Source organism: Pristis pectinata, chromosome 11 (assembly GCF_009764475.1).
Source record: "Pristis pectinata isolate sPriPec2 chromosome 11, sPriPec2.1.pri, whole genome shotgun sequence".
Taxonomy (NCBI): domain Eukaryota; kingdom Metazoa; phylum Chordata; class Chondrichthyes; order Rhinopristiformes; family Pristidae; genus Pristis; species Pristis pectinata.
Window position 1 is genome coordinate 26,264,062 of NC_067415.1, and position 23,144 is coordinate 26,287,205.

General features: G+C 38.6%; 1 protein-coding gene across 1 annotated transcript in view; it reads left to right on the forward strand.

Annotated features, from left to right (window-relative positions):
- Positions 1-617: 617 nt before the first annotated feature.
- The window catches only part of ubl3a (ubiquitin-like 3a), a 46,927-nt gene continuing 24,400 nt past the window's right edge, over positions 618-23,144 (forward strand). Inside the window, exon 1 of the mRNA XM_052026108.1 lies at positions 618-1,255. Within this exon, the coding sequence (XP_051882068.1) occupies positions 1,229-1,255 (27 nt within the window). The 5' untranslated portion in view covers positions 618-1,228. The remainder of the gene's footprint in view (positions 1,256-23,144) is intronic.

Genomic DNA, 23,144 nt, shown 5'->3' on the forward strand with positions numbered 1-23,144 from the left:
GCCGAGGTTCCTGTTGTAATCAAGCCCACACATTAAAGATGACACCAATCTGGAATGCCTAGTGTTGCCAACACTTGATGTGACAAAGTGAAGATATATTCAGTTTTTAAGCAGGATCATCTCAATGAATAAAGAATTTACCATACTTGAAAATATTAAAACCATGAAATTCAGTATCAATGCCTCCAAGCGTTGCATCCAAGTGCCCTTTAAATAAAAACAGAAAATGTTGGGAACATTGAGTAGGTCAGGCACCATCTATGCAGACGGGAATAGAAGTAATGTTTTATCAGAACCAGTCATCATTCTGAAGCATTAGTTCTGTTGCTCTCTGTGCAATCTGACTTGCCGAGCGCTTGCAGCATTTTCTGCCCCAGGGTCCGACAGAGCTTCGCTTCCAGGCTCCTCCTTTAAATGTCCACTCACGTCATTCCTCGGGCAACATGTGGGTGACGTGCAGAGCGCATCCAACAATGCGTTCGGAATGCGGCAGGCCCTCCGCGCTGCTTCGCGGGAGATGTAGTCACGGCATCCGCCGCTTTGGCTTCCATCTGTCCGCCGGCCGACTACAATTCCCAGCAGGCCCAGGGGCAGGCCAGACCGGAAACGACGCAGCTCTCAGCCGCTCGGTGATCAGCCTTCTCCCCATGCGCCATGTTTGTTTGATAGGGAGAGAGAGGGAGAGAAGAAGATGACAGGACGGGTGGCTGCAGAGGGGTTGTCCTGAGGAGAGGAAAGCAGAAATGAGCATTTAGCAAGCTGTGTTTCTGGAATATGAAAGGGACAACTCTGTGCTTCTCTTCCTCTCAGCGCTTGAATTGTTGAGTGCGGGCGGTGCAGCTGTCTGTTTTCAAGGATAGCTCCAGCGTCCATCCCCTCCAACTTACGGGGCAGCAACTTCGGGTCTGCGGCGGGTCCTGAACTTGACGACGAGTCTCCACGTCTCCTTGTGGCTCTCTCGCCTTTCCTTCGCTTGGCTTTGCGGAGACTATTGGCCAAGCAGTTTTTTTTTTGTAAATTTCGCTTCTACGCGTAACCCCCAACCTGAATTTGGGAAGATTTGAAGACAGAACTCGTGTGGTTGGTTCTGAATTTCAGTTTGTTTGTTTTGCTTTCTTTTCTGATTTCAATCCGGATCATTGTTTGGAAGGAGTTGGCAGACTGAGCGGAGAGTTCTGCGGATAACGCTGGGAGTGATTGTCTAATTGATAGACGGATACAACTCAAAATGTCAAGCTGTATACCGGCGGACATGGTAAGAGACATTACACGGATCATATTCTTGCCGGTCTCACTCACTGCTAGTTCATTAACGCAATCTTTACGTCCCAACCCCTCAGTAGTGGAGGTAAGAATAAACATAAACGCAGTTGGTAAATGGTGGTGGCAGCGTCTCCGTTTCGAAGAGGAAGGTTTAATTTAACTTCGTAAAAAGGAAACCTTTTCAGTTTTCATTTGTAACTGTCAGTATTCTTTCAACTAGCAAAATCATCTAATTTAATCATACGTTACATGTTGTAAGGTTGCCTTTATGAAAAGGGTCTTTAAAGGCTGGTCTGATCGATTGTGCCCGAACCTGAGACTAAATGAACAGTGATCTGGGTGGCGCGAAGATGCATTTATTTGCTTGATGCAATTTTTATGTAGTATTGTTTGTTTAAAGGCGTCGAAAATTGCCTAACGGGGTTTTGATGAAGCGTGTTCTTTCGAAATTCTTTTTACCTTTAACATATAATAACATTTTGTTGTCGTAAGATTTGGCGGTGGCTCATGGTAAGCATATTTAGTTAAGGCATTATTGAATTAAAATTTAACAGACCTCGTTAACTCCTGTCTCTGTCCTTTTGATCCATAAATTCATTATTTATTTCAAGGTAAAATATGAATAGAAAGTGTACGTATTTCCGTCATATTAAAATCGTAGTTGGCCATTCGTTATTCATTGATAGAAGGAAAATACGTTGGAATCGTTTTATGCTGAAGCTATACTTCGGTTAGCGGTTGGTGCTCATTCTTCATCGTTAGGCACAGCAAGGGACAAAACAAAAATCATTTGAGTATATCCATAACTACTGACATGGAACCAATGTCAATTAAGTGTCTTTTAATGTTTGCTTTTGGGGCTGAAGTAAGGATACAAAATTATAAACCCAGTATATTCCTCTAATAACCAAAGATATTATCGGTAATAACATGTTTTATTTCACAAGAAGCATGGATGCCAACCATTTTTCTTTGTTGTATTGTGTTATTGAAAGCTATCTAATCAAATCTTATTAATGTGTGACCAATCCATACCAGTTGATATACCACAATATCAAATAAGATCACAGTAGTGTTGTTTGGCAGTGTTCATATTTACTGAATACTTCGTTGTATTTACAATAGAAATGGCAACAGTAAAGATGTAATAATCCAGATAAGAGAAGGTGACTTGGAAAGCAGAGGAGGTAATTTAAAAAAAACTCCTCACTCTGTAATAGGAACAGAAAATGCTGGAAGTAGTGGATAAGGCAGCATCTGTGGAAAAAGAAACTGAATTAATGTTTCAGTTCTGATTAACAGTCTTCAACCTCAAAAGTTAACTTTTTCTGCTTTATATTTTAAAGAAAGCAGCAGTTTGACAAAGTTGCCACCTCCTTTGCATTGCTTTTAAGTTAGTAAGAACAGTAAGAAAGCTAACTTTTATTTTGAACAATGGTGGATGTAATTAGTATTCTTAAGTTATTTCACACACCAAGCTGTGTTCTGTACAACAACTTGAGACTTACAAAGCTGAAAAGATATTTTAATTGTAAAGTGAATAAGTGTGCATATCATAGTATGGAGATATTTCATGATCTAACCAATCTCACAAATGGTTTGGAAATTTGTTGCTAACAGAAAACATAGTTTATGGCCACTAACTAGATGTGTCTTGCAAATGGAGGTAATCATATATATTTCATGTAGTAAATAACTTCAATTCAAATTGCATCTTCCACTCAGGATGTATCAAGCATCTTGCATTGAATTAAGTTTTTGTTTTAAAACAGTTGTTGCAGTATAGGAAATATGGCCTTTCATTTACACAGAACAAGATCTCTCAAATGAAACTGAGATAATGACAATCTGTTTTAGTAATGTTGGGCGATAAATATTGTCCAGAAAATCAGGGGTAGCTCTTATGCTACATTTGAAATCGATCTTTTGCATCTTCCTGATTGAGTAGACAAGACCTTGGTTTTGGTGCGGCCTCTTTCAGGGCACTGTAGCAAGTCCTAGATTATCTGTTAAAGTCTCTGGAGTGGGACTTTTATCATTCTCACCTGAATCATAATATTACAGTTTTGAGGCTGTTTTTCTAGTATTCCCCACTGCTCACATTGACGTAGAAACTGTCCACTCTGTTACAAGGTAATTTCTGCAGCAGCCAGATGCACATTAAAATCACTGCAGATTTTTTCAAGTAAATGTTAGTATCTATTTCCCAAGAGACATGCCTTAAAAAATCAATTTTGTTTCACAGGCATAGAAAAGAACTTTCAAATATTGAAACTTTATAGATTTGTAATGCTGAGTTTTGAGACTTAAATACATTGCTAGAACAAGTGATTATTTTCAAATTGCAAATTTATTGCTCATAGTAAAATAACCTTTAAAATTATGGTAAGTTTCTTTGGCAAGCTGACAAGGAAGAAGAAAAGTATATGGACTGTAATGAACTGTTTGTGAATTCTTTTTACTTCAGGAGCAAGAATGAATGCAGTGTGTCTAGAAGAGATTAAAGTCTGTTTTTGATTTCTGTAAAGATCCTGTATTAATAAAAACTGAGAGATCAGATTTGAATTTTGTGTTCTTAGCTGATGCTATATGTTTTGTCTTCAGATCTGTCTGTGGTGTTTGGAGGTCTTATAGCATCGGTAATTTGAGGACTTGTTATTCCTTCATTTAGGATAAGGTAAACTGTTATTTATGCAGAGAAAGGGCAACATTCGTGCAAAGTGTTTACTTCAGCTTTTGTTATTAAGATGGGGCAGAAGAGAAAGAAGAATATATCAATCTGAAATGTCATCCTTTTGAGATAGTAACATTCACATTCATTTATAAATATGTGGTCTTTTAAACCATATTCACATAATTAGGTTAAGGGGGAAAAGTGTTCCATTACATACCTTTGTCAACCTGATGTGACAGTTATTTGGAGCAAGTTGCGCTGAACATTATTCAGCGACCGTTTGAACTTATTTGTTTGAACATATATTAAAGTTATATTTTCATCTTTGGATACCAAGAACAAGGTTTAAAACAAGGAGAGAATGTTAAGCTAACACTTTACGAAATATATGAACTATGTGCTTGCATTACATAATTATTTGAATGCTTTTAATTGTACTGTCAACCAGTTTCTAAAGATGAAAATATTGTTCATCATTTTGTTTGTGTTCCTGTTACGTTGTTAGAAGTACATTAAATTAGAGACGGCTTAGATTTCAGCAGCTACATTATTGGTATTTAATGTAATTGAACTCTTATAAATCTGTAACTTGCATGGATGTGATATCAGCATATTGGAACAGGTCTTTGTCCCTATGCTATTGCTGGGACTTGCAGACTGTGAGGGGCAGTTCCATTTTCCAGCACTGCGGGAAACACTCAATGTTAGGTGGCGTTTGTGGAAAGAGAACCAGTTAACATTTTTTGGTCAAAGACATTTTATCTTGCACTCTGTGTTGCTGGCTAACCCTTTACTGCTCTGGTGGTCTCCTTACCAGGCTGGGAAATCTGTCGTGGTGCCTGTGCTGGTTTAAGCATGGTGTAATCATGACAGTCCTTATTTGAATAAAGAGGCGGGGGAGGGTGGGTGCACTGGCTTTTTCAAGTAGCATAAGTAGTGTTTATATTTAAATTAGTTTTAATGCTTTTAATTTATTTTAACTATGTGGGTGTGTTTTTGCTCCTTTTTAAATGGTTAAAACTAAAAACAATTATGTTCTTAGAATTCCTGAAGGCCCCAACTACGTGCCAAATGGGGCTGGGAGCTGGGCTTCTGCTGAAACAAATAACATGGCCCAAGTGCGGACAGTCAACAGTTTTGAAGCAAAAGAAGATCTCCCCTATTAATACCCTTGGTTTAGCCATTGGAGCTTGTCAGTTTGAGTCCCATACAAGAAAGCCAACATTGTAATCCAGGCTGCTATGGTATTCAAGAGCAGGGATGTTTTTGGCATTGCTAGCCTTCCAATGAGTAATTGAACCAAACTTCATTTCTGGTGGATATCAAAAATACCATGACCTTGTTGAAGAGAAAGCAGTTTCCTTTGTGTGTGGACCTATATTTGTCTCAGCCAAAATCATGAGCAAGGAGTGTGATGTACAAAATGTATTTTCTTATACAAGTCTCTACATAGAGTTAACTTCAGTGTTAGAGTCTGAAATACTTTGGAGAGAATTTTTTTTGTGCCACTGTCAATCTTTAATAATACCACCAAATTTCTTCCCTTTCTTTCACTGTTTACTGCCAGCATTACTTAATGGTGTTTTTGTCACTTTTAAAATTGTTCTTCCAATGAGCGTAGGGATATCACTGGAGATTTCAGCTGACATGAAAAGATGTTGAAGGGAAAGAGGTGTGCTATGTTTGGTTGTGATGTCTCTGTATGCACACTGTAAATATAGATTGAACAGAACAATATTGAGCATCCTTTTAAATTGAGATTTGACTCCTGAATGCTTTATCTGTGCAGTAACTTTTTTTTAGTTTTGGCTTTAATGTCCAAGCCTTTAATGTATTTTCAGATACAGAATGTGTTTACCTACTATTATGCATCTTTTTCATAATGTGAGGTATTAGTTAACATATGTACATACTAATCAGGATCAGGCTATTTGACATACTCAGTGGTTCAGAAACGGCATCTCCCCCTCCTCCTCCATATTTCTTAACGGTCCATGAACTCGAGTACTACCTCATTCCTTTTTTTGTTTGCATTATTTATTTATATTTAGTAACTTAGTAATTTTATGTCTTTGCACTATACTGCTGCTGCAAAACAGCAAATTTCACATTTAAGTCAGTGATAATAATTCTGATTCTGACCCCTCAAGCTACTCTACCATTCAATAAGGTCTTAGCTGATCTGATTGCATCTTCTGCTCTGCATTCCCATCTGCCCCTCATAACCTTTCACCCCTTTATCAAAAATCAGTCTCTCTTTACCTTAAATATTCAAAGACGTTCTTCCTCAATAGATGATGGAAACAGAGTTTCAAAGGCTCATGATCTTAAATGGGTGACCTCTTATTTTTAAACAGTGACTGCTAGTTCTAGAATTCTCACCTGGCTTTTCCCCTTAAAACACACACACACATATCACTCAAAGTATTTCATAGTTTATCTTTCTGAAAAAATGAGTAAAATCAGAAATATACACAACTTTGAAACCTTTACTAAAGATCTTTTTTGATTCTCCTATAATGAGTTTACACTTTCATAGTTGATTTTAATAGAAAGAAAGTCGACAAACTATCTTTCAGATCACTTCAAAATGTTCACAAGTTTTTGTCCCCAAGGCCAGTAAACTGTTGTAATGCTCAAGATTCAGTAGATTGCATGTGAGACGCTCCCACAAAGAACAAAATGATAATGACTAAAAATGTTCATTAATGGATAACTATTGACCAAGGTATGAGGATAACTTCCTTGCTCATTGTTGGTATAGATTCATTGTATCTTTTTATCCTCCTGCAATTGCAGGGCCTAGATTCAATAACACATTTGAGAGATGGCACAGCTGACAGTGTAATTTTGTGCAGTCTAACAAAATTGGCACCAAGCCATTTGGAAGTAGGGAGGGCAGAAGGTTTGGAGGTTTTCTGAGAGAAAGTTTTCAAATAAGATTCGTCATACCATAATAAAGTTCACGGTTTTGCTATTAATGATGGAGCAGAAGGAGACAGAATGAAGAATGGGCCAGAATTGGAAAAGTGACGAGCATGAAATGGGACTTAAGGCTGGAGGAGATTGTGAGCCCAGAATTAATCTTGGCTGTAGAGGAGTTTATTTGAATATTATACCTTTTCAGAGGGTTGAGTTGGCAGAGGCACACGCCATATTTGGGTATATAAAATTTAGGCTTTAGCAGGAGTGACCTGGGATAAATATCCCTCTGATATTTTATTTGCTCATTATATGAAGCACATTGGTTTTGCTCTGATCAGCTTATATTTTGATTATGATCAGGAAGGGAATGTATTGCTGCTTAATTCTTTCCTATTCATTTATAGGATGTGGGCATCACTGGCAGCGTTTGCATCGCCTCCACCAATCACCTCCCAGCTTCTGTTGCTACTTCCATTCTCTCCTCCATCTGCCTATCACCCCTCCTCACCTGGCTCCACCTATTGCTTGCTAGCTTTTGCTCCACCCCTTCCTTTCACCTTTTTATACTGGCTATCTCCCCTCTATCTTTCAGTCCAGATGAAGAGTCTCGACCAGAAATGTCAACTGTCTATTGCCCTCCATAGATGCTGCCTGACCCACTGAGTTCCCTCAGCATTTTGTGTGGAACGTCGGTATTTAATTGCCTATGGAAAAAGTGGTGCCAACGTGAAAACTACTACAATCCTCTGGTGATGATGCTCCAACATGGTTATTGATAGGGAATTCCAGGACTTTAACTTAATGATGACGCAATGACTTGATAGTTCCAAATCAGGATGATGGTGTTCAGTGGGCCAGTTGCCTTTGTCCTTGGTAGCGGGTGTCATGGGTTTGAGAGGTGTGGGAGTAATTTAGGCGAGTATCTGCAGAACATTTTGGGTGAGGTCTCAATCAGTTGAGCTGTTTTGTGCTGCTTGAATGTTTTTGGAGATGCAGTCATTCAGGTAAGTGAGGAATATTCCATCACAGGGCTAACTGGGCTTTGAAGATGGTAGATAGGCTTTGGTGAGTTAGCTGAGTTGTTTACCATGATATATTCAGCCATGTGGTTTAGGCTTAATGCCAAATTTAATTTTATTGTGAAAAGAAAAACTAAATTAACATTTCAGGTTGATCTTTTTTGTAACATCATCCTGATCCTTGAGTTCCCTTTTTTTCTCTCTCAAATAGAAGCCAAGTGTTTCTGGTATTTCCTGTTTCGTATTTCAGAATCCCTGTATTTTTATTGTATGTGTATATCTATAGATTTACTTATTTTAAAAAGCTTCAATTTAAGGTTGTCTAAGAGTGCTTCATAGTCATAAGGGCATATGAAATACAAGTAAGAGGAAGTCATTCAGCCCCTTGTACCTGGTCCACCATTCAGTAAGATCGTGGCTGATCTTTTACCTCGGCACCTTTTTCCTGGACTTGATCCCCTTAATATTGAAAAATCCAAGGGATACCATCTCTCTCAAATATACTCAGTAATTGAGCCTTGACAGCCCTGTTGAGTTGAAAATTTGGAAGAATTGCTAACCTTGGGATGAAGAGATTTCTAATCATTTCTCTTGAATGACCATACATTTATTTGACATTGTGATCCCTGGTTCTAGATATTACAGCCAGAGGAAACATTGTTTCTGCATTTACCTTGTAAATCCCAGTAAATTTTTAATGTTCACTGCTATAACTTTATATTCTTCTAAACTCTAAAGAGCATTGGCCGAGCCTACATAATATATCCTCAAACGACACATCCACCTTTGTTGCACATGTTCTGTCGCACATACATCCATCCTTGGGTGCAGAGACCAGTACCCAAAATTCTAGATGCTGTCTCGCTCTGTATAATTGGAGCAAGACATCTCTACTCCTGTAGAAAAATCCTCTTGTAGTAGAGGCAAGTTACCGGTTGTCTTCCTAATCGTTTGCATGTTTAACCTTAAGTGATTCATGTACAGGGACAGCCAGGTCTGTCTGAACATCTTTCAATAAATCACATTTTTAAAAAAAAAACTCTGACTTTATGCATCTTATCCTCCCCACCCCACCCCTCTCCAAAGTGGTTGATCTTGATTTTCCATTTCATATGCCATCTAGAATGTTGTTGCCCATTTACTTAATCTGCTTACTCTCCCAAAGCCTCTCTGCATCCTCACATTCCACACTGCCACCTAGTTTTGCGTCGTGAATAAACCTAGAGATAATATACTTGCTCCCCTTGTCCATATCGTTAATACAGAGTGTGAACAGCTGGAGCCCCAGAAGGAATGGGAACTCGAGTAAGCCATTAAGTTGCTTCAAGCTGCTGCACAATTCAATAAGATGATGGCTGATCCAACTTTCCAGACTTTTCCCAGAGCCTTTGCTTTCGTTACTAATTAAAAATCTGCTTATCTCAACTTTGAATATGTTCAAGGATTCAGCCTCCACTATTTTCTGGGAGTGGAATTCCAAAGATTCAAGCATCTGAGAGGAGAATATTTTCCTCATCTAAGCCTTAAATGGGCACTTCCTTATTCTGAGACTGCTCTCTGGTCCTAAACTCTGCCATGAGGGGGGCATCCTCCCTGCATTTACCCTGTTCAAGTCATTAATAATCTTCTAAACTCCATTGACTGCAAACTCAACTGGTTCAACCTTTCCTCATGGACAATCCCTCCATAACTGGAATTATCCTGGTGAATTTTCTCTGAACTGTCTCCAGTGATAAAACATAGAACAGTACAGCACAGTAAACTGCCCACGATGTTGTGCCAACCTATGTAAACCTACCCCACAATCAATCTAACCCTTCCCTCCTACACAGCCTTTCACCCTCCATTTTTCTTACATCCATGTACCTGTCCAGGAGTCTTTTAAATGTTCATATTGTATCAGCCTCTACCACCACCCTTGGTAGTGCATCCCAGGCACCCACCACACTGTTTTAAAAAAAACCTACCTCTGACATCTCCCCTAAACTTTCCTCCATTCACCTTAAATGGATGTCCTCTGGTATTGGCCATTGCCACCCTGGGAAAAAGGTGGCGGCTATCCACTCTATGCCTCTCCTAACCTTATACACCTCTATCAAGTTGCCTCTCGTCCTCCGTCACTCCAGAGGGAAAAGCCCTAGCTCGCTCAACCTTTCCTCATAGGACATGTTCTCTAATCCAGGCAGCATCCTGGTAAATCTCTTCTGCACCCTCTGGAGCTTTCACATCCTCCTCGTAATGAGATGACCAGAACAGAGCACAGTATTCTTGTGTGGTCTAACCAGAGTTTTGTAGAGCTGCAACATTACCTTGCGGCTCTTGAATTCAGTCCCCCGACTAATGAAGGCCAGCACACCATATGCCTTCTTAACCACCCTATCAACTTGCACAGCAACTTTGAGGGATCTATGAACTTGGACCCAAGATCCCTCTGTTCCTCCACACTAGTAAGAATCCTGCTATTAACCTTGTGTACTGCCTTCAAGTTCGATCTTCCAAAGTGTATCTTTTCACATTTTTCTGGATTGAGCTCCATCTGCCACTTCTCCACCCAACTCTGCATCCTCTCTATATCCTACTGTTACCTACGACAACCTTCTACACTATCCACAACACCTCCAACCTTTGTGTCATCTGCAAACTTACTAATCCACCCCTCCATTTCCTCATCCAAATCATTTATAAAAATCACAAAGCAGGGGTACCAGAACAGACCCCTGTGGAACATCACTAGTCACTGACCTCCAGGCAGAATACTCTCTATCTACTACCACCCTCTGCCTTCTGTGGGCAAGCCAATTCTGAATCCATGCAGCCAAGTCTCCATGGATCCCATGCCTCATGACTTACTGGATGAGCCTACCATGGGAAACCTTGTCAAACGCCTTACTAAAATCCATGTACACCACATTCACTGCTCGACTTGCCCCTCACACAGCCATGTTGACTATCCCTAGTAAGACTGTTTCTCCAAATGCTCTTAAATCCTGTCTCTCAGAATCCTGTCCACCACTGACCTAAGACTCACTGGTCTCTAATTCCCAGGATTATCCCTATTTCTTGAACAATGGAACAACATTTGCCATCCTCCAATCCTCTGGTACCACTCCTGTGGCCAGGGAAGACAAAGATCATCGTTAACTCCCCAGCAATCTCTTCCCTTCCCGTAGTAACCTGGGATATATCCCATCCGGCCCTGGGGACTTGTCTATACTAATGTTTTTCAGAAGCTCCAACACGATCTCTTTCTTAACCTGTACATGCTCCAGCACATTAGCCTGTTCTACACTGACCTTGCATTCATCAAAGTCCCTCTCCCTGGTGAACACTGAAGCAGAGTATATTAAATAAGGTGTCCAACGCTGTATACAAAACTCTAGATGTCGTCTCATTTGTGCCTTGTACAGTAGTAGTGAAGCTTTTCTATTTCCACACCCCTAATGCCCTTCCAATAAAAGCCAGCATCCTGATTGCTTGCTACATCTGTATGCTAGCTTTGTTTCATGTACATGAACCCCCCACCATGCCTTTATGCTAATGTTTATCATTCTTCCTTTAAAAGTGAACCACTTCATGTTCTACATATACTCCATTTACTGAATTTTTGCCCACATGCTTCATTTTACGTTTTTTTTGATTCTCCTCCTATATACTCTGGCTGATACTACTTTAAAGAACTCTAGTAAATTTGTCAGCCGTGATTGCCCTTCAAGGGCAATGTTGCCTCTGCTTGATGAGATTATGACTTACCAAATGTTCTTCTATTACTTAATAATTCCAATGTTTTTCCAATAATATACAATATGCTAATTGGCATTTAGTTGCCTGCTTTTGCCTCCCACCCTCTTAATATCACTTTGCAGAGGCATTGAATGATTGGAAAACTGCCAGAGCCAATAAACTTTTGGGGAGTTTACATCCAATGCATCCATTATCTCTGGCCACTTTTCGAATCAAAGGACTTTAAACTTTTTAGTTTGCTTGACACTAATTATCTTGTTATGGTGAAGGTATTTAATTCCTCTTCTGTATTCTAGTATTAATTGGATGTTTGTGGTATCATTTAATGTAAAAAATTGATAACAAAATATTTGTTTAACTCCTCTGCCATTTGCTTGTTCCCCATTGTTACTTCCCCAGCTACAGCTCCTGTGTTCACTTTAACCTACCTTTCTATGTACTTGAAGCTGTCATTGTCAGCTTTTATATTTTTCTCTAGGTTTCCCTTATAGTTTATTTTCTCCTCTGATATTTTTAGTCCTCCTTTGCTGGGTTCTAAATTATCCTAGTCTTTGTTCCTAAAGTTAACTTTTACCACTATATATCTTTTAATATCCTCTATAATATTCATGGTTAACCATGGTTGGTTCATCCCCCATCCTCTTCATATTTTTGTTATGAGTCATGAATTATCTCCTTAAATGTTTGCCCCTGCTCGTCTATCGTCTTACCAGCTAATCTATTTGTCTATTCTATTTGCATTCCTTTGTAATTTTATTTAAGTTTAACACAGTTGTTTCTGGTCCAAGTTTCTGACTTCTAAACTGAATGCTAAATTCTGTCTGATCTCAACTTTCTCAGGGATCTTTTGTTCTGAAATCCTTTCGATAAGATATCTTTATTAGTCACATGTACATCAAAACGCAGTGAAATGCATCTTTTTGCGTAGTGTTCTGGGGGCAGCCCGCAATTGTCGCCACGCTTCCAGTGCCAACATAGCATACCCACAACTTCCTAACCTGTACATCTTTGGAATGAGGGAGGAAACCGGAGCACCTGGAGGAAACCCACGCAGACATGGGGAGAATGTACAAGCTCCTTACAGACAGCAGCCGAATTGAACCCTTCAAACCTGTGTTGTTACACGTAACCAAAGCCAAAATAGCCCACTCCGTGGTTGGCTCTTTAATGTATTCCTCTAGGAAACCATCTGAAATGCACTCTGAATTCGTACATGTGGCTACTGTTTCCAATTTGATTAATCCAATTTATATGAACATTAAAATCAATAATGTCCTGTTTTTATATAGCCCCATTATTTCTTGTTTTGTACTTCCTTCAGTGTGACTATTTGGGGGGTTTATGCATTACCCTTACCATAGTCATCATTCCCTTGCTTTTTTTTCTACCATCACCCAAATGGATTCTGTCTTCTAAGGCTATATCGCCTCTTACTACGTACTTATTTCACCTATTAGCAAAGATACCCTTCCACTTTTTCTTTCCTGTCTGTTCTCCTTAAGTCAAACATCTCTGAATATTGCATTCCCAATTTTGATATTCTTATTTGTGACTCCATGATTGCTGTTAGATTATACCCATTTGTCTCTACTTGTGCTGTTAGTTCACTGATTGTGTTTTGGTTACTATGTGTATTTAGATATAGAATTCTTAATTTAATCTTTTTACTACCTTTCCTCACGTTAACAGCATCTGTTGTGCCTCTAATTGCTTCTTTCTCTTTCCTGCCTTTATCATTTGCTTTCTAATTCATTTCTAATTTTGGTCCCTTTTCCTGCCTCCCTGGTTGGGTGTCCATCCAGTATTCTAGTGTAAATCCTCCTCAATGGCACGAGCAAATGCCCCTACAAAGATACAAGTCCCAGTATTGTCTGCGTGTTGCCTGCTCCCCTTGTAGAGGTCTCGCCCTCCCCAGGGCCAGTCCCAATGCCTCGGGATTCCAAATACCACCTTCCTACACCATGCTTGGATATAGAACAATACAGCACAGAAACAGGCCCTTCAACCCATTGTGTCTATGATGACCATGATATCAATTTAAACTGCACATTTGTCTGCATGTGTTCTATAAACTTAAATCCCCTGCCTGTTCATCTGTCTAAATGCCTCTTAAACATTGCTAACGTATCTGCTTCCACCACTTCCCCTGGCAGCACGTTCCAGGCACCTAGCACTCGTGAGAATCTAGTTTAAACTTTCCTCCTCTCACTTTAAAGCTATGCCCTCTATTAATTGACATTTACTCCCTGGGGAAAATGACTCTGACTATGCCTCTCTTCGCCTCTCATAATTTTATATACTTCTATCAGGTTGCTCCTCAGCCTCCGGCGCACTCGAGAAAATAATCAAAGTTCGTCCTACTTCTCCTTATAGCTAACACTCTCTAATCCAGGCAACATCCTGGTTAACCTCTTCTGCACCCTCTCCAAAGCCTCCACATCCTTCCTATAATATGTGGCAACTGGAATGGCACACAATGGCAGAATGGCAACTGCTTTGCCTGGGACCGCAAGAAACTGCAGGGAGTCATGGACACAGCCCACCACATCAGGGAAACCAGCCTCCCCTCCATGGACTCTGTCTATACCTCTCGCTGCCTTGGTGAAGCAGTAGCATAATCAAAGACCCAACCCACCCGGGTCATTCTCTCTTCTCCCCTTTCCCATCAAGCAGGAGCCTGAGGGCACATGCCACCAGGCTCAAGGACAGCTTCTATCCCACTGTTATAAGACTACTGAACGGTGGTAAGATTATTGAGTGGTTCCCTTATATGACAAGATGGACTCTTGACCTCACAATCTACCTTGTTATGACCTTGCACCTTATTGTCTACCTGCAATACACTTCCCTATAGCTGTGAAACATTGTATTCTGTTATTGTTTTTTTCCCTGTATTACCTCAATGTACTGTGTAATGAATTAATCTGTGCGACTGGTATGCAAGACCAGTTTTTCCACTGTACCTCGGTACAAGTGACAATCATAAACCAATACCAATGTAAAGCGGTGACCGGAACTGCACACAGTGGTCATGTTTGGCTGCAGTACCTCACTTGTCACACCCTTTCCAACCCAAAAGTGACCTCCTTATAATTAGTGTTTTTTGTCCAGTAATCAACTCCATCCATGCCATATTTTACTCCTTTTTTTGTAATAGTCTCTTGCACAGCACCTTATTGAAGGTCTTCTCAAGATCCAAATACACAGCAACCTGTTTGCCCTGTCTGTTCTGCAAGCCTCAACCCCAAAAAAGACTCAGATTTGTCAAATGGGATTTTCCTTTCATAAATCATGTTGACTCTGTCCAATCCTGTCATTGTTTTCTATTACCCTATAACCACTTCCTTAATAGTTCCAGGATTTTTCTTACTACTGACATCAGGCTAATTCACCTTCGTTGTTTTTGTTCCTCCTTAAAAGTTGAGTTACGTTTGCTACAAATATTTAATAACAAAATATTTATTTAGATTCTGTCATTTCATTATACCCCAATGTAATTTCTCCTCACTCTGTGAAGGACCCACATTATCTAATTTTTTTTTATATCTACTGTTACTCTTGCTAACCTATCTAGTTTTCCACTTTCCCTTTGCTCGTCAATGCCATGGTTGTCCTTTGCTGAATTCAGAATTTTTACCATTCCTCATGCTTATTGCATTTTTGGCAATATTTTGTGCCTTTTCTTTAATCCAATATTATCTTTGACCTCTCTTGATAGTTATGGCTGGGCCACTTTAAAACACAAATAAAACAGGTAATAATATACAAATTTTAAGTAAAGTATTAATTCTTTAAATATTAGCCATTGCTAGTTTATTGTTATAACTATTTTCATTTTCCCAATCTACTGTAGCTGATTCATGCTTCATGAATGAAGTTTGGTTTATTTAGATTTAAGACCCCAGTTTAATATTGAACAAAATTACTTTTATTTATTATATAAAACTTCATATTATGTTCAGTCTTCCTTAAAGGCCCCTTAACTACCAAAATGCCAATTAATACTTTCTCATTGTGCAATACCAGATCTAAAATAGTCTGTTCCTTTATTGGTTTCTCAGCATACTAATCTAGATAACCATCTCTCATACACTTCATGAATTATTCCTCCAGACTATTACTGCTCATTTGCTTTACCCAGTTTATATGCAAATGAAAAGCCCCCCATGATTATTTCATTATCTTTGTGAGATCCCCATAATTTTAAATGCTGGCCTGCATTGCCACTGTTGTTAGAAGACCTGTATATAAACACCCAGCAATTTTCAGTCCCTTGCCATTTCTTAAATCCACCCAAACTAACTCTACTTGATTTTCTGAGCTCAAATCCTTCCTTTTTTATCTTATACTTTAATATCAAGGCTACTCTGCTTCCTTTTCCACTTAGACAATTTTAATAGTTGGGTGTCCTGGAATATTTAATTCTGAACTTTGTTCATGTTGTAACAAAGTGTCTAATAGTTTCTAGACTACCCATTTATTTTCGTTTGTGCCATTATTTCACTATCTTATGAATGCTGTGTGCATTCAGACAAATTGCCTTTAATTTTGTCTTTCAACTATGTTTCCCTATTCTGACTTTAATTGTAGGTTTACTATTAAGTTTGTATGCACTGTTCCTTCCCGGTACACTACGGTTTTAATTATACATTTCACCATGCGCTTTTGCTCTACCCTTTAACTTATTAAATTTTCCCTCACCAGAATACATCCCCACTTCCCCCTTATCCAAGTTAGTTTAAAGTTTTATCTACAGGTCTAGTTATTTGATTTGCTAGCCCCAGCTAGATTCTAGTAAAGCCTTTCTCAGTGGAAATGCTTCCTCTATCCTCAGTATTGGTGCTAGTGCTACATAAATTTAAATCTGTTTTACCCACATCAATCTTTGAGCCATGCATTTAGTTCTCTGATCTTATTTACCCCATGTCAATTTGCACGTACTTGTCTCAGTTAGTAATTCAGAGATGATTATTCTTGTGACTCTGCATTTTAATTTGGACTCTAGCTGCCTGTATCCCTTCAGCAGAATGTCCTTTGTTTTATCTGGCATTGTATCCTACATGGAGCATGATGGCGGAATCTTCTGACTGCTGATGTGGCTCTCCGCCCTCCAATTTCCTTTCCGGCTCCAAGGAGATGTACTTGACCCTGGCATGGGTAGGAAGCATAGCCTTTGGCACTCGGGCTTGCAGATGAAGATATGTGTCTATCCAAGTAATTAAAAAAAACGGAAAATACTTGGGTTACTTAGGTCGAGAGAACCAGAGGTAACATTTCAGGTCAATTACCCTTCATGAGAGCATTATCTTAGTGACTGCACCATCTCCTAATCCCTTTTGCTCCCTGACCTTGAATGGCTCCTGCACTTAAGTGCTGTTATCACTTTGCTCATCCAACCTGCTGAATCTGCTCTTGTCCACACAAGCTGCAAGAACTTCATGCCTGGACAAGTGCAAGGGCTTAGGGCCATGTAGAATTATTTTAAGGATCCCCATATCTGCCTTGCTGATAGTTATGCCATCCTTTCTTCTTGACTGTTAAATTCTACTGTAGTTAATCTTAGTGGTGTAATTTACTTCTGGAGGAAAGTATACAGTTAGCCTTCCCCTTGTGCATTGCACTGTCCAAATCTCAGATTTCAGTTCATCAACTCTGAGCCAAAGTTGTTCGAGCTGAAGACTGCAGATGGGGTTGCTGTGGATCCCCATGATTTTCATTAGCTTCCACATGCTGCAGGTGCAACACATCACCTGCCTTCCCGTGCCTGTCTTAAAATATTTATTTTAAATTTAATCAGTTTATTTTATTCAGAGTCACAGTTGCCATGCCTCCAAGTTCCCCTACTTGTCAAAGAACACTTCCTGGACAGTGCTGTCAGGGGAAGCAGTGCTTAAAATATCGTGTTGATGAAATATTTTCAACTTGGTCATTGTTATAAGAATTGAGGCATCCAATTTATTATTTGAAACTTAAATATCCACAAATATGTCCACAAAATTCCACAAAAATACCACTATTTTTCCCATTTAATTCCTGCTTTTTGTATTGCATGCAGGAATAATTAAATTGTGACTTGTATCTGCAGTGTCAGATAATTAAATGATACCTGCATTTTCTATTTTTTCCCCAGCTGCCTTGTAGTTTAGAAGTGGTTGCACAAAAAAGAAAGTATTTGTGCATATAGATTCCTAGAGAGAAGCGGCATTGGCACAGGCTCTTCAACCCAACGAGTTCATGTGGCATTGGCACAGGCAGCACCAGAACTCAGAGTTGAACCAAATAACTGGAACTGCTAGGCCACCATGTTGCAGTATATTTGAGTATTTGATTTAGTTCAGAAATCTTTTTTGAAGTTTGGATTTTAATAACTTCATGTGGATGTAATCCTACCAAAGATGCGCTGTAAGGAATTAATTATTTCCCAGGATTTAGTGAGGAGAAAGGGAGATTTCTACCTGCAGTCTTAAGGAATTTGAGCTTTATTTTCACTAATATCTGCTGTGACCTCTCTCTATGATTTATTTTCAGGATATTGGTATTGTAGTATGAATTTATTCTGCTTTTTATGATGATCAAAAGTCCTTTTTTTTTTGAGCCCCACTTCAGTGCACAGTGCAGTGGAAACATTGCTTTGTCAATGGTGCCATCTTTTGGACGATATGTTAAACTATATGTTAACTGCCTTCTCATGCTTGAAAGATCTCGTGATACTTTTCAAAGAAAGTGGAAATTGTCCTGATAAATACTTATTCAATCAACATTACCATAAAATAGATCATCTTGCCATTACTTTTTGTGGAGCCTTGATGTGTGCAAATTGGCTACAAAATTTCCCTACAACATTGACCACATTTTAAATGAACATGTTTTGGGGGAAAATACCACTGAGGTTATGAAAGATGCTCTAAATGTGCAACTTCTTTTTAAGTGTGTTGTCTTGATCATTCATCTTAGGGATATCAACTTTAAATGAAGTGCTGTAAACTACATTACGAATTTAAGTTCTCAGCACTGCTTTGGGATTGTAGTATATTTCTGAAACAAATATATTTGAACTAGAGTTTATTGAAACTGTGGTGGGGAATATAGTCTTGACAAAACACTAACTTCAGCATTCTAGCAAAAGCTAATTAGTAACATTTTAGATTTTATTAGAGAATTTTTTTTCCCTCTAGTCGGAAATCTAGATCACACTGAGGTATAACTATAATGACACACAAATATTTCTTGACTGTGAAACTTTGTTCATATCAATGTATTTAAAGTCAAGTATATTAACTTGACTTATAATCAGTATTCACATGGATACCTTTACAGGTGCATGAAATTCCTACCACACAGTATGCTGTAATTATCATGTCCATATGGTTAAATAACTTTTTCAAGTTCACATAAAAGCAGTGCAATACAGCACTTGAAGTATGATTCTAGCGACTTCATAAACTTTCAGAGATCGTCAGCATTTATCGCTCTTTTGGTCGTATAGTTTTTGTTTTGCTTAATTTTATTCCTTAATTAAAAATGATATGTCTGATTCTCTTGAGGTCAAGAGCAAGAAAGTAGCAATAAATTTAATACAGTTGCTTCACAACAACATTTTTGATTAATCTCATTATGATTTGCAGACCAAGAAATTCCATCTTCAACTGAAATCGCAGTGAGAGTGTTAAAGTGTTTGCCTCAGATATTTCAGTCTTTAATCACAGCTTAATACATCTAAGGTGATTAAAGTTTAGTAGCAAATCCAGATCCCACAGTGGAATATTTGGGAGAAATACAGTTAATTGGGAAAACTGTAATGTATTATAATGTATTTCTACTGTTGCAATTCTGCTTTGGCCCTTTATGAGCAGATTAGAGTTCAAAATTCCCTTTGTTGGTAAGGGGGAAAAAAACATGCAAATAATCTGAAAAGGATTAGATCTCTATCTCTCTCTCCTGCCCTGCTTCTCCCAGCTTGTTTGCTGAGCTATTTTTAATAAAATCTAGTGAGCAACTGTATGCAATCTGTATGCTGTTTCATCAAATGTTGAGGTAAAATTTAAGTCTTGAATTCCTTTAATGTTTTTTGTTATTATTCCTGAGGTAAAATAATATTTACTGCGAAGTAAAGATGAAATTATCATGTTCTTAAGAATATTCAATGTAATGAGATTGGTTATTTACAGATTTAATGATTTCTGCTCTGATTGGGCTAGTTTATAGAAAAGTTCAAAATTAGCATCTATTGAATACATTTTGTAAGTTCAACATTTGTTGTGGACATTGGAAAAGTACATTGATTTTGTTTGCTTCAGGTGAAGGCTGAACATGACATTCTTTTATCTGCATCCATAAGATGTGGGTATCATTGGTAGATTCAAGATTTATTGCCCACGTCTAATTCTGTGTGTAAAGGTGGAGGTTAACTGTTGCCTTGAACTGCCACAGACTTGAAGGCAAAGATATTCTAAGGAGGTAAAGTCCAGGATTGTTTTTATTCAGCAATAATTAGTGAACAACAACAAACTTTTGGGTGAACATAGAGTATTAGGAGAACTTGGAGATGGTGTTCCTGTGCATTTCATGTTCTTGATCTTCTGAGTGGTGATGGGCACAGCTTTGGGGGTTGCAGTTAGGGAAGCCTTAATCTTTAGGTACTGGATAAAGTTTGCAGATGGTAGAGAGCATGAATCATTAAAGTGGTGAAGAAGATGCCGTGAAAGCTGCATGATTTATCCTGGATGCTGATTGAGTGTTGTTGGAGCTGTTTTTATTCAGGCAGGTGGAGAGTATTCAGTCATATTCCTGATGCCTTGTGGATGGTGGATAGGCTTTGAAAAGTCATGAAGTCAATCTCTTGCTGTAGAATACCCTGTGTGTAATCTTCTTTTGTAGCCACAGTATGTATATGGCTGGTGCAGATACGTTTCTAGTTGATGACTCGATGTTAATAATGTTGATATGACAATGGTAAAGCCTTTCGAAAATTAGTTGAAGGTGATTAAATTTCATGAAGTTGAAAGTAGTCATTGTTTGGCATGGACTCAATATAAATGTTACTTGCCAGTTATCTTCTCAAGTCTGAATCTTGTTCAGGAATTGGCAGTCACCAGTGAACAACTCCATCGCTGTCCCTAGGATGGAAGAAGGTAATTGATCAAACTGCTGAGATAGTTCTACATAAAGATCTCTTGGGAAGAGCTATATCAATACCCAAGTGTTGAGATGAATGGCCTCCATAATTATCTGCTTTAATGCCAGGCGTGATTCCAACCAATGGAAAGACTTACTTTACTCAAAATTTAGAATGACTCCTTGAGGCCTCCCTCCTGTCAAATGCCTCATTAATGGCAGGTAATCACAATTGTGTATGAAATTTACCTTTTCTGCTTCATGTTTGTCAACTTTCCAATTTGTCGGTGCCTGTGCTATAGATGACCTCGAACAACTTAGCTAGAGGCAAGTCTTCATAAGATTTCTTTGTTAGTCACGTACATCAAAACACACAGTGAAATGCATCTTTGCGTATAATGTTCTGGGGGCGGCCCACAAGTGTCACCACACTTCCGGTGCCAACATAGCATGCCCACAGCTCCTAACCCCTACGTCTTTGGAATGTGGGAGGAAACCGGAGCACCCGGAGGAAACCCACGCAGACACAGGGAGAATGTACAAAATCCTTACAGACAGCGGCTGGAATTGAACCCGGGTCGCTAGCACTGTAATAGCGTTACGCTAACTACTACGCTACCATGCTGCCTGCATATGCTGTCCACCACCACCATTGATGACAGATGTTCGTGGGCATACTTCTGTTAGTTGTTTAATTTTTTGAGTTTCATGTTGTCATAGAGCTTTAATACGATTCATTGATTATGGATTTGCTTAGCTTATTTTTAGCATGTGGCTTCTACTATTAAATATGCACAGTTTTACCTGATTTTCCCCAGATGTTTGAGTATTGACTAGGAAGCATGGGCTTTTGTTATATACTTGGGTGGATGCCAGTTAATCCATCTAATTTCTTTCTTGTAGTTTTTATAGCAGTTTTGATACTTCTGAGTGGCATTTCATTTGAGTCCATCGCATACCTGTGGGTTTAGTGTCGTGGGCCATGCTGGTAAGAAATGACAGGATCCTTCCCTAAACATTTAGTGAACCAGATAGATTTTTATAACATGGTCCTATTATTGATAATAGCTCTTTTATTTCTATTAAATGTATTTACGTTCCCCATTTGCTGCCATGGGACTTGAACATCTGCCTGGATTGAGGTTTCTGGATTCCTAGTGTATATACCCAGATTCCAGTGACAAAAATGTGATTATGTCCACATTTCAGTATTTTTTACGTTTTTGATATTTTTGTTAATGACTGCTGATGATCTTAGTAATTGAAGAAATTGGTGAGATGCTGAATTCAATGGAGCAAGGAATATGGATTAATGTACAGTTTTCACCCCAAGGTGGTTTGGTAATCATGTCAATTCACTGGGGACACCATCAGTTTTGCAAGAAAGAAATACTAGTTTTCGAAATGACACTGCTATCAATACGAAACCACCAACAGATCCAAAACTCCCACAAAGACCTCAATGGCTGCAGTATTTTTCCTTATTTTAGACTTTGGTTTTATTGTTGCATTAAGGTCATTCTTTTAACATTGTAGAAAATTTGAATGTGACATTTATTGTTTTCTACACCTATTGAAGACTTGATCAGAAAACTAAGAACTCGCTTGACTTCTGAATAAAATCTTGTAAGTTTAATTTTGCAAGCCCCCTCAGCTATTATAAGTTGTTTTCATTGACTGAAAATTAAAAACAGCAAAACTTAAATCAAATTATGAAAATATCTTGATAAAAGACAAAAATACTTCAAATACTCACTTTAAAATAAAGTTTAAAAAAATTCTTAATGCTAACACTTTAATCACTTGTAAATTTTCCCTCCCATTGAAATCAATGGAAGACTTAATGTAGGTTCCTTGAGCAAATTGAGCATAAATGTTGTGAAATTACTACAACTTTGCATTCTCTTTGGACTCCATGAGCACTCGATCAGTCAGGACATTGTTGATGAATGGCTTCTTGCCACTTTATGACCCTCAGCACACATGCATGGAAAAACTAAATTTGCTGGCACATATGCATGGAATACTTGCATTTCCCCACAAAATCTGGTCCACTGTTACTTTAAAATGATTTTGTCTATGTTCCATAAAATTACTTGTTTAACTGTTCCTTGTTAACTTGATCCAGTGGCCCAGTCTTGCCTTTTAAGTGGGAAGGTTGTTGATTCAAGCTTTACTTGACTTCCCCTTCCTCATCTCTATTGAGCAATAGAATACTAAGAGACTGCAACATTGTCCAAAGTTTTTTTAGATGAGATATTAAACCAGTTTGTTCCTTAAAAGATCTCTTGAAAAACATTAAATGTTTCAACTGTCCAACCGTTATCTCTGAACATGTATCTGAACCAGATTAGCTGGTTTTGTGCTGCTAATCTTTTTGTGGTTATTTACTGCATAAAGTTTATAAA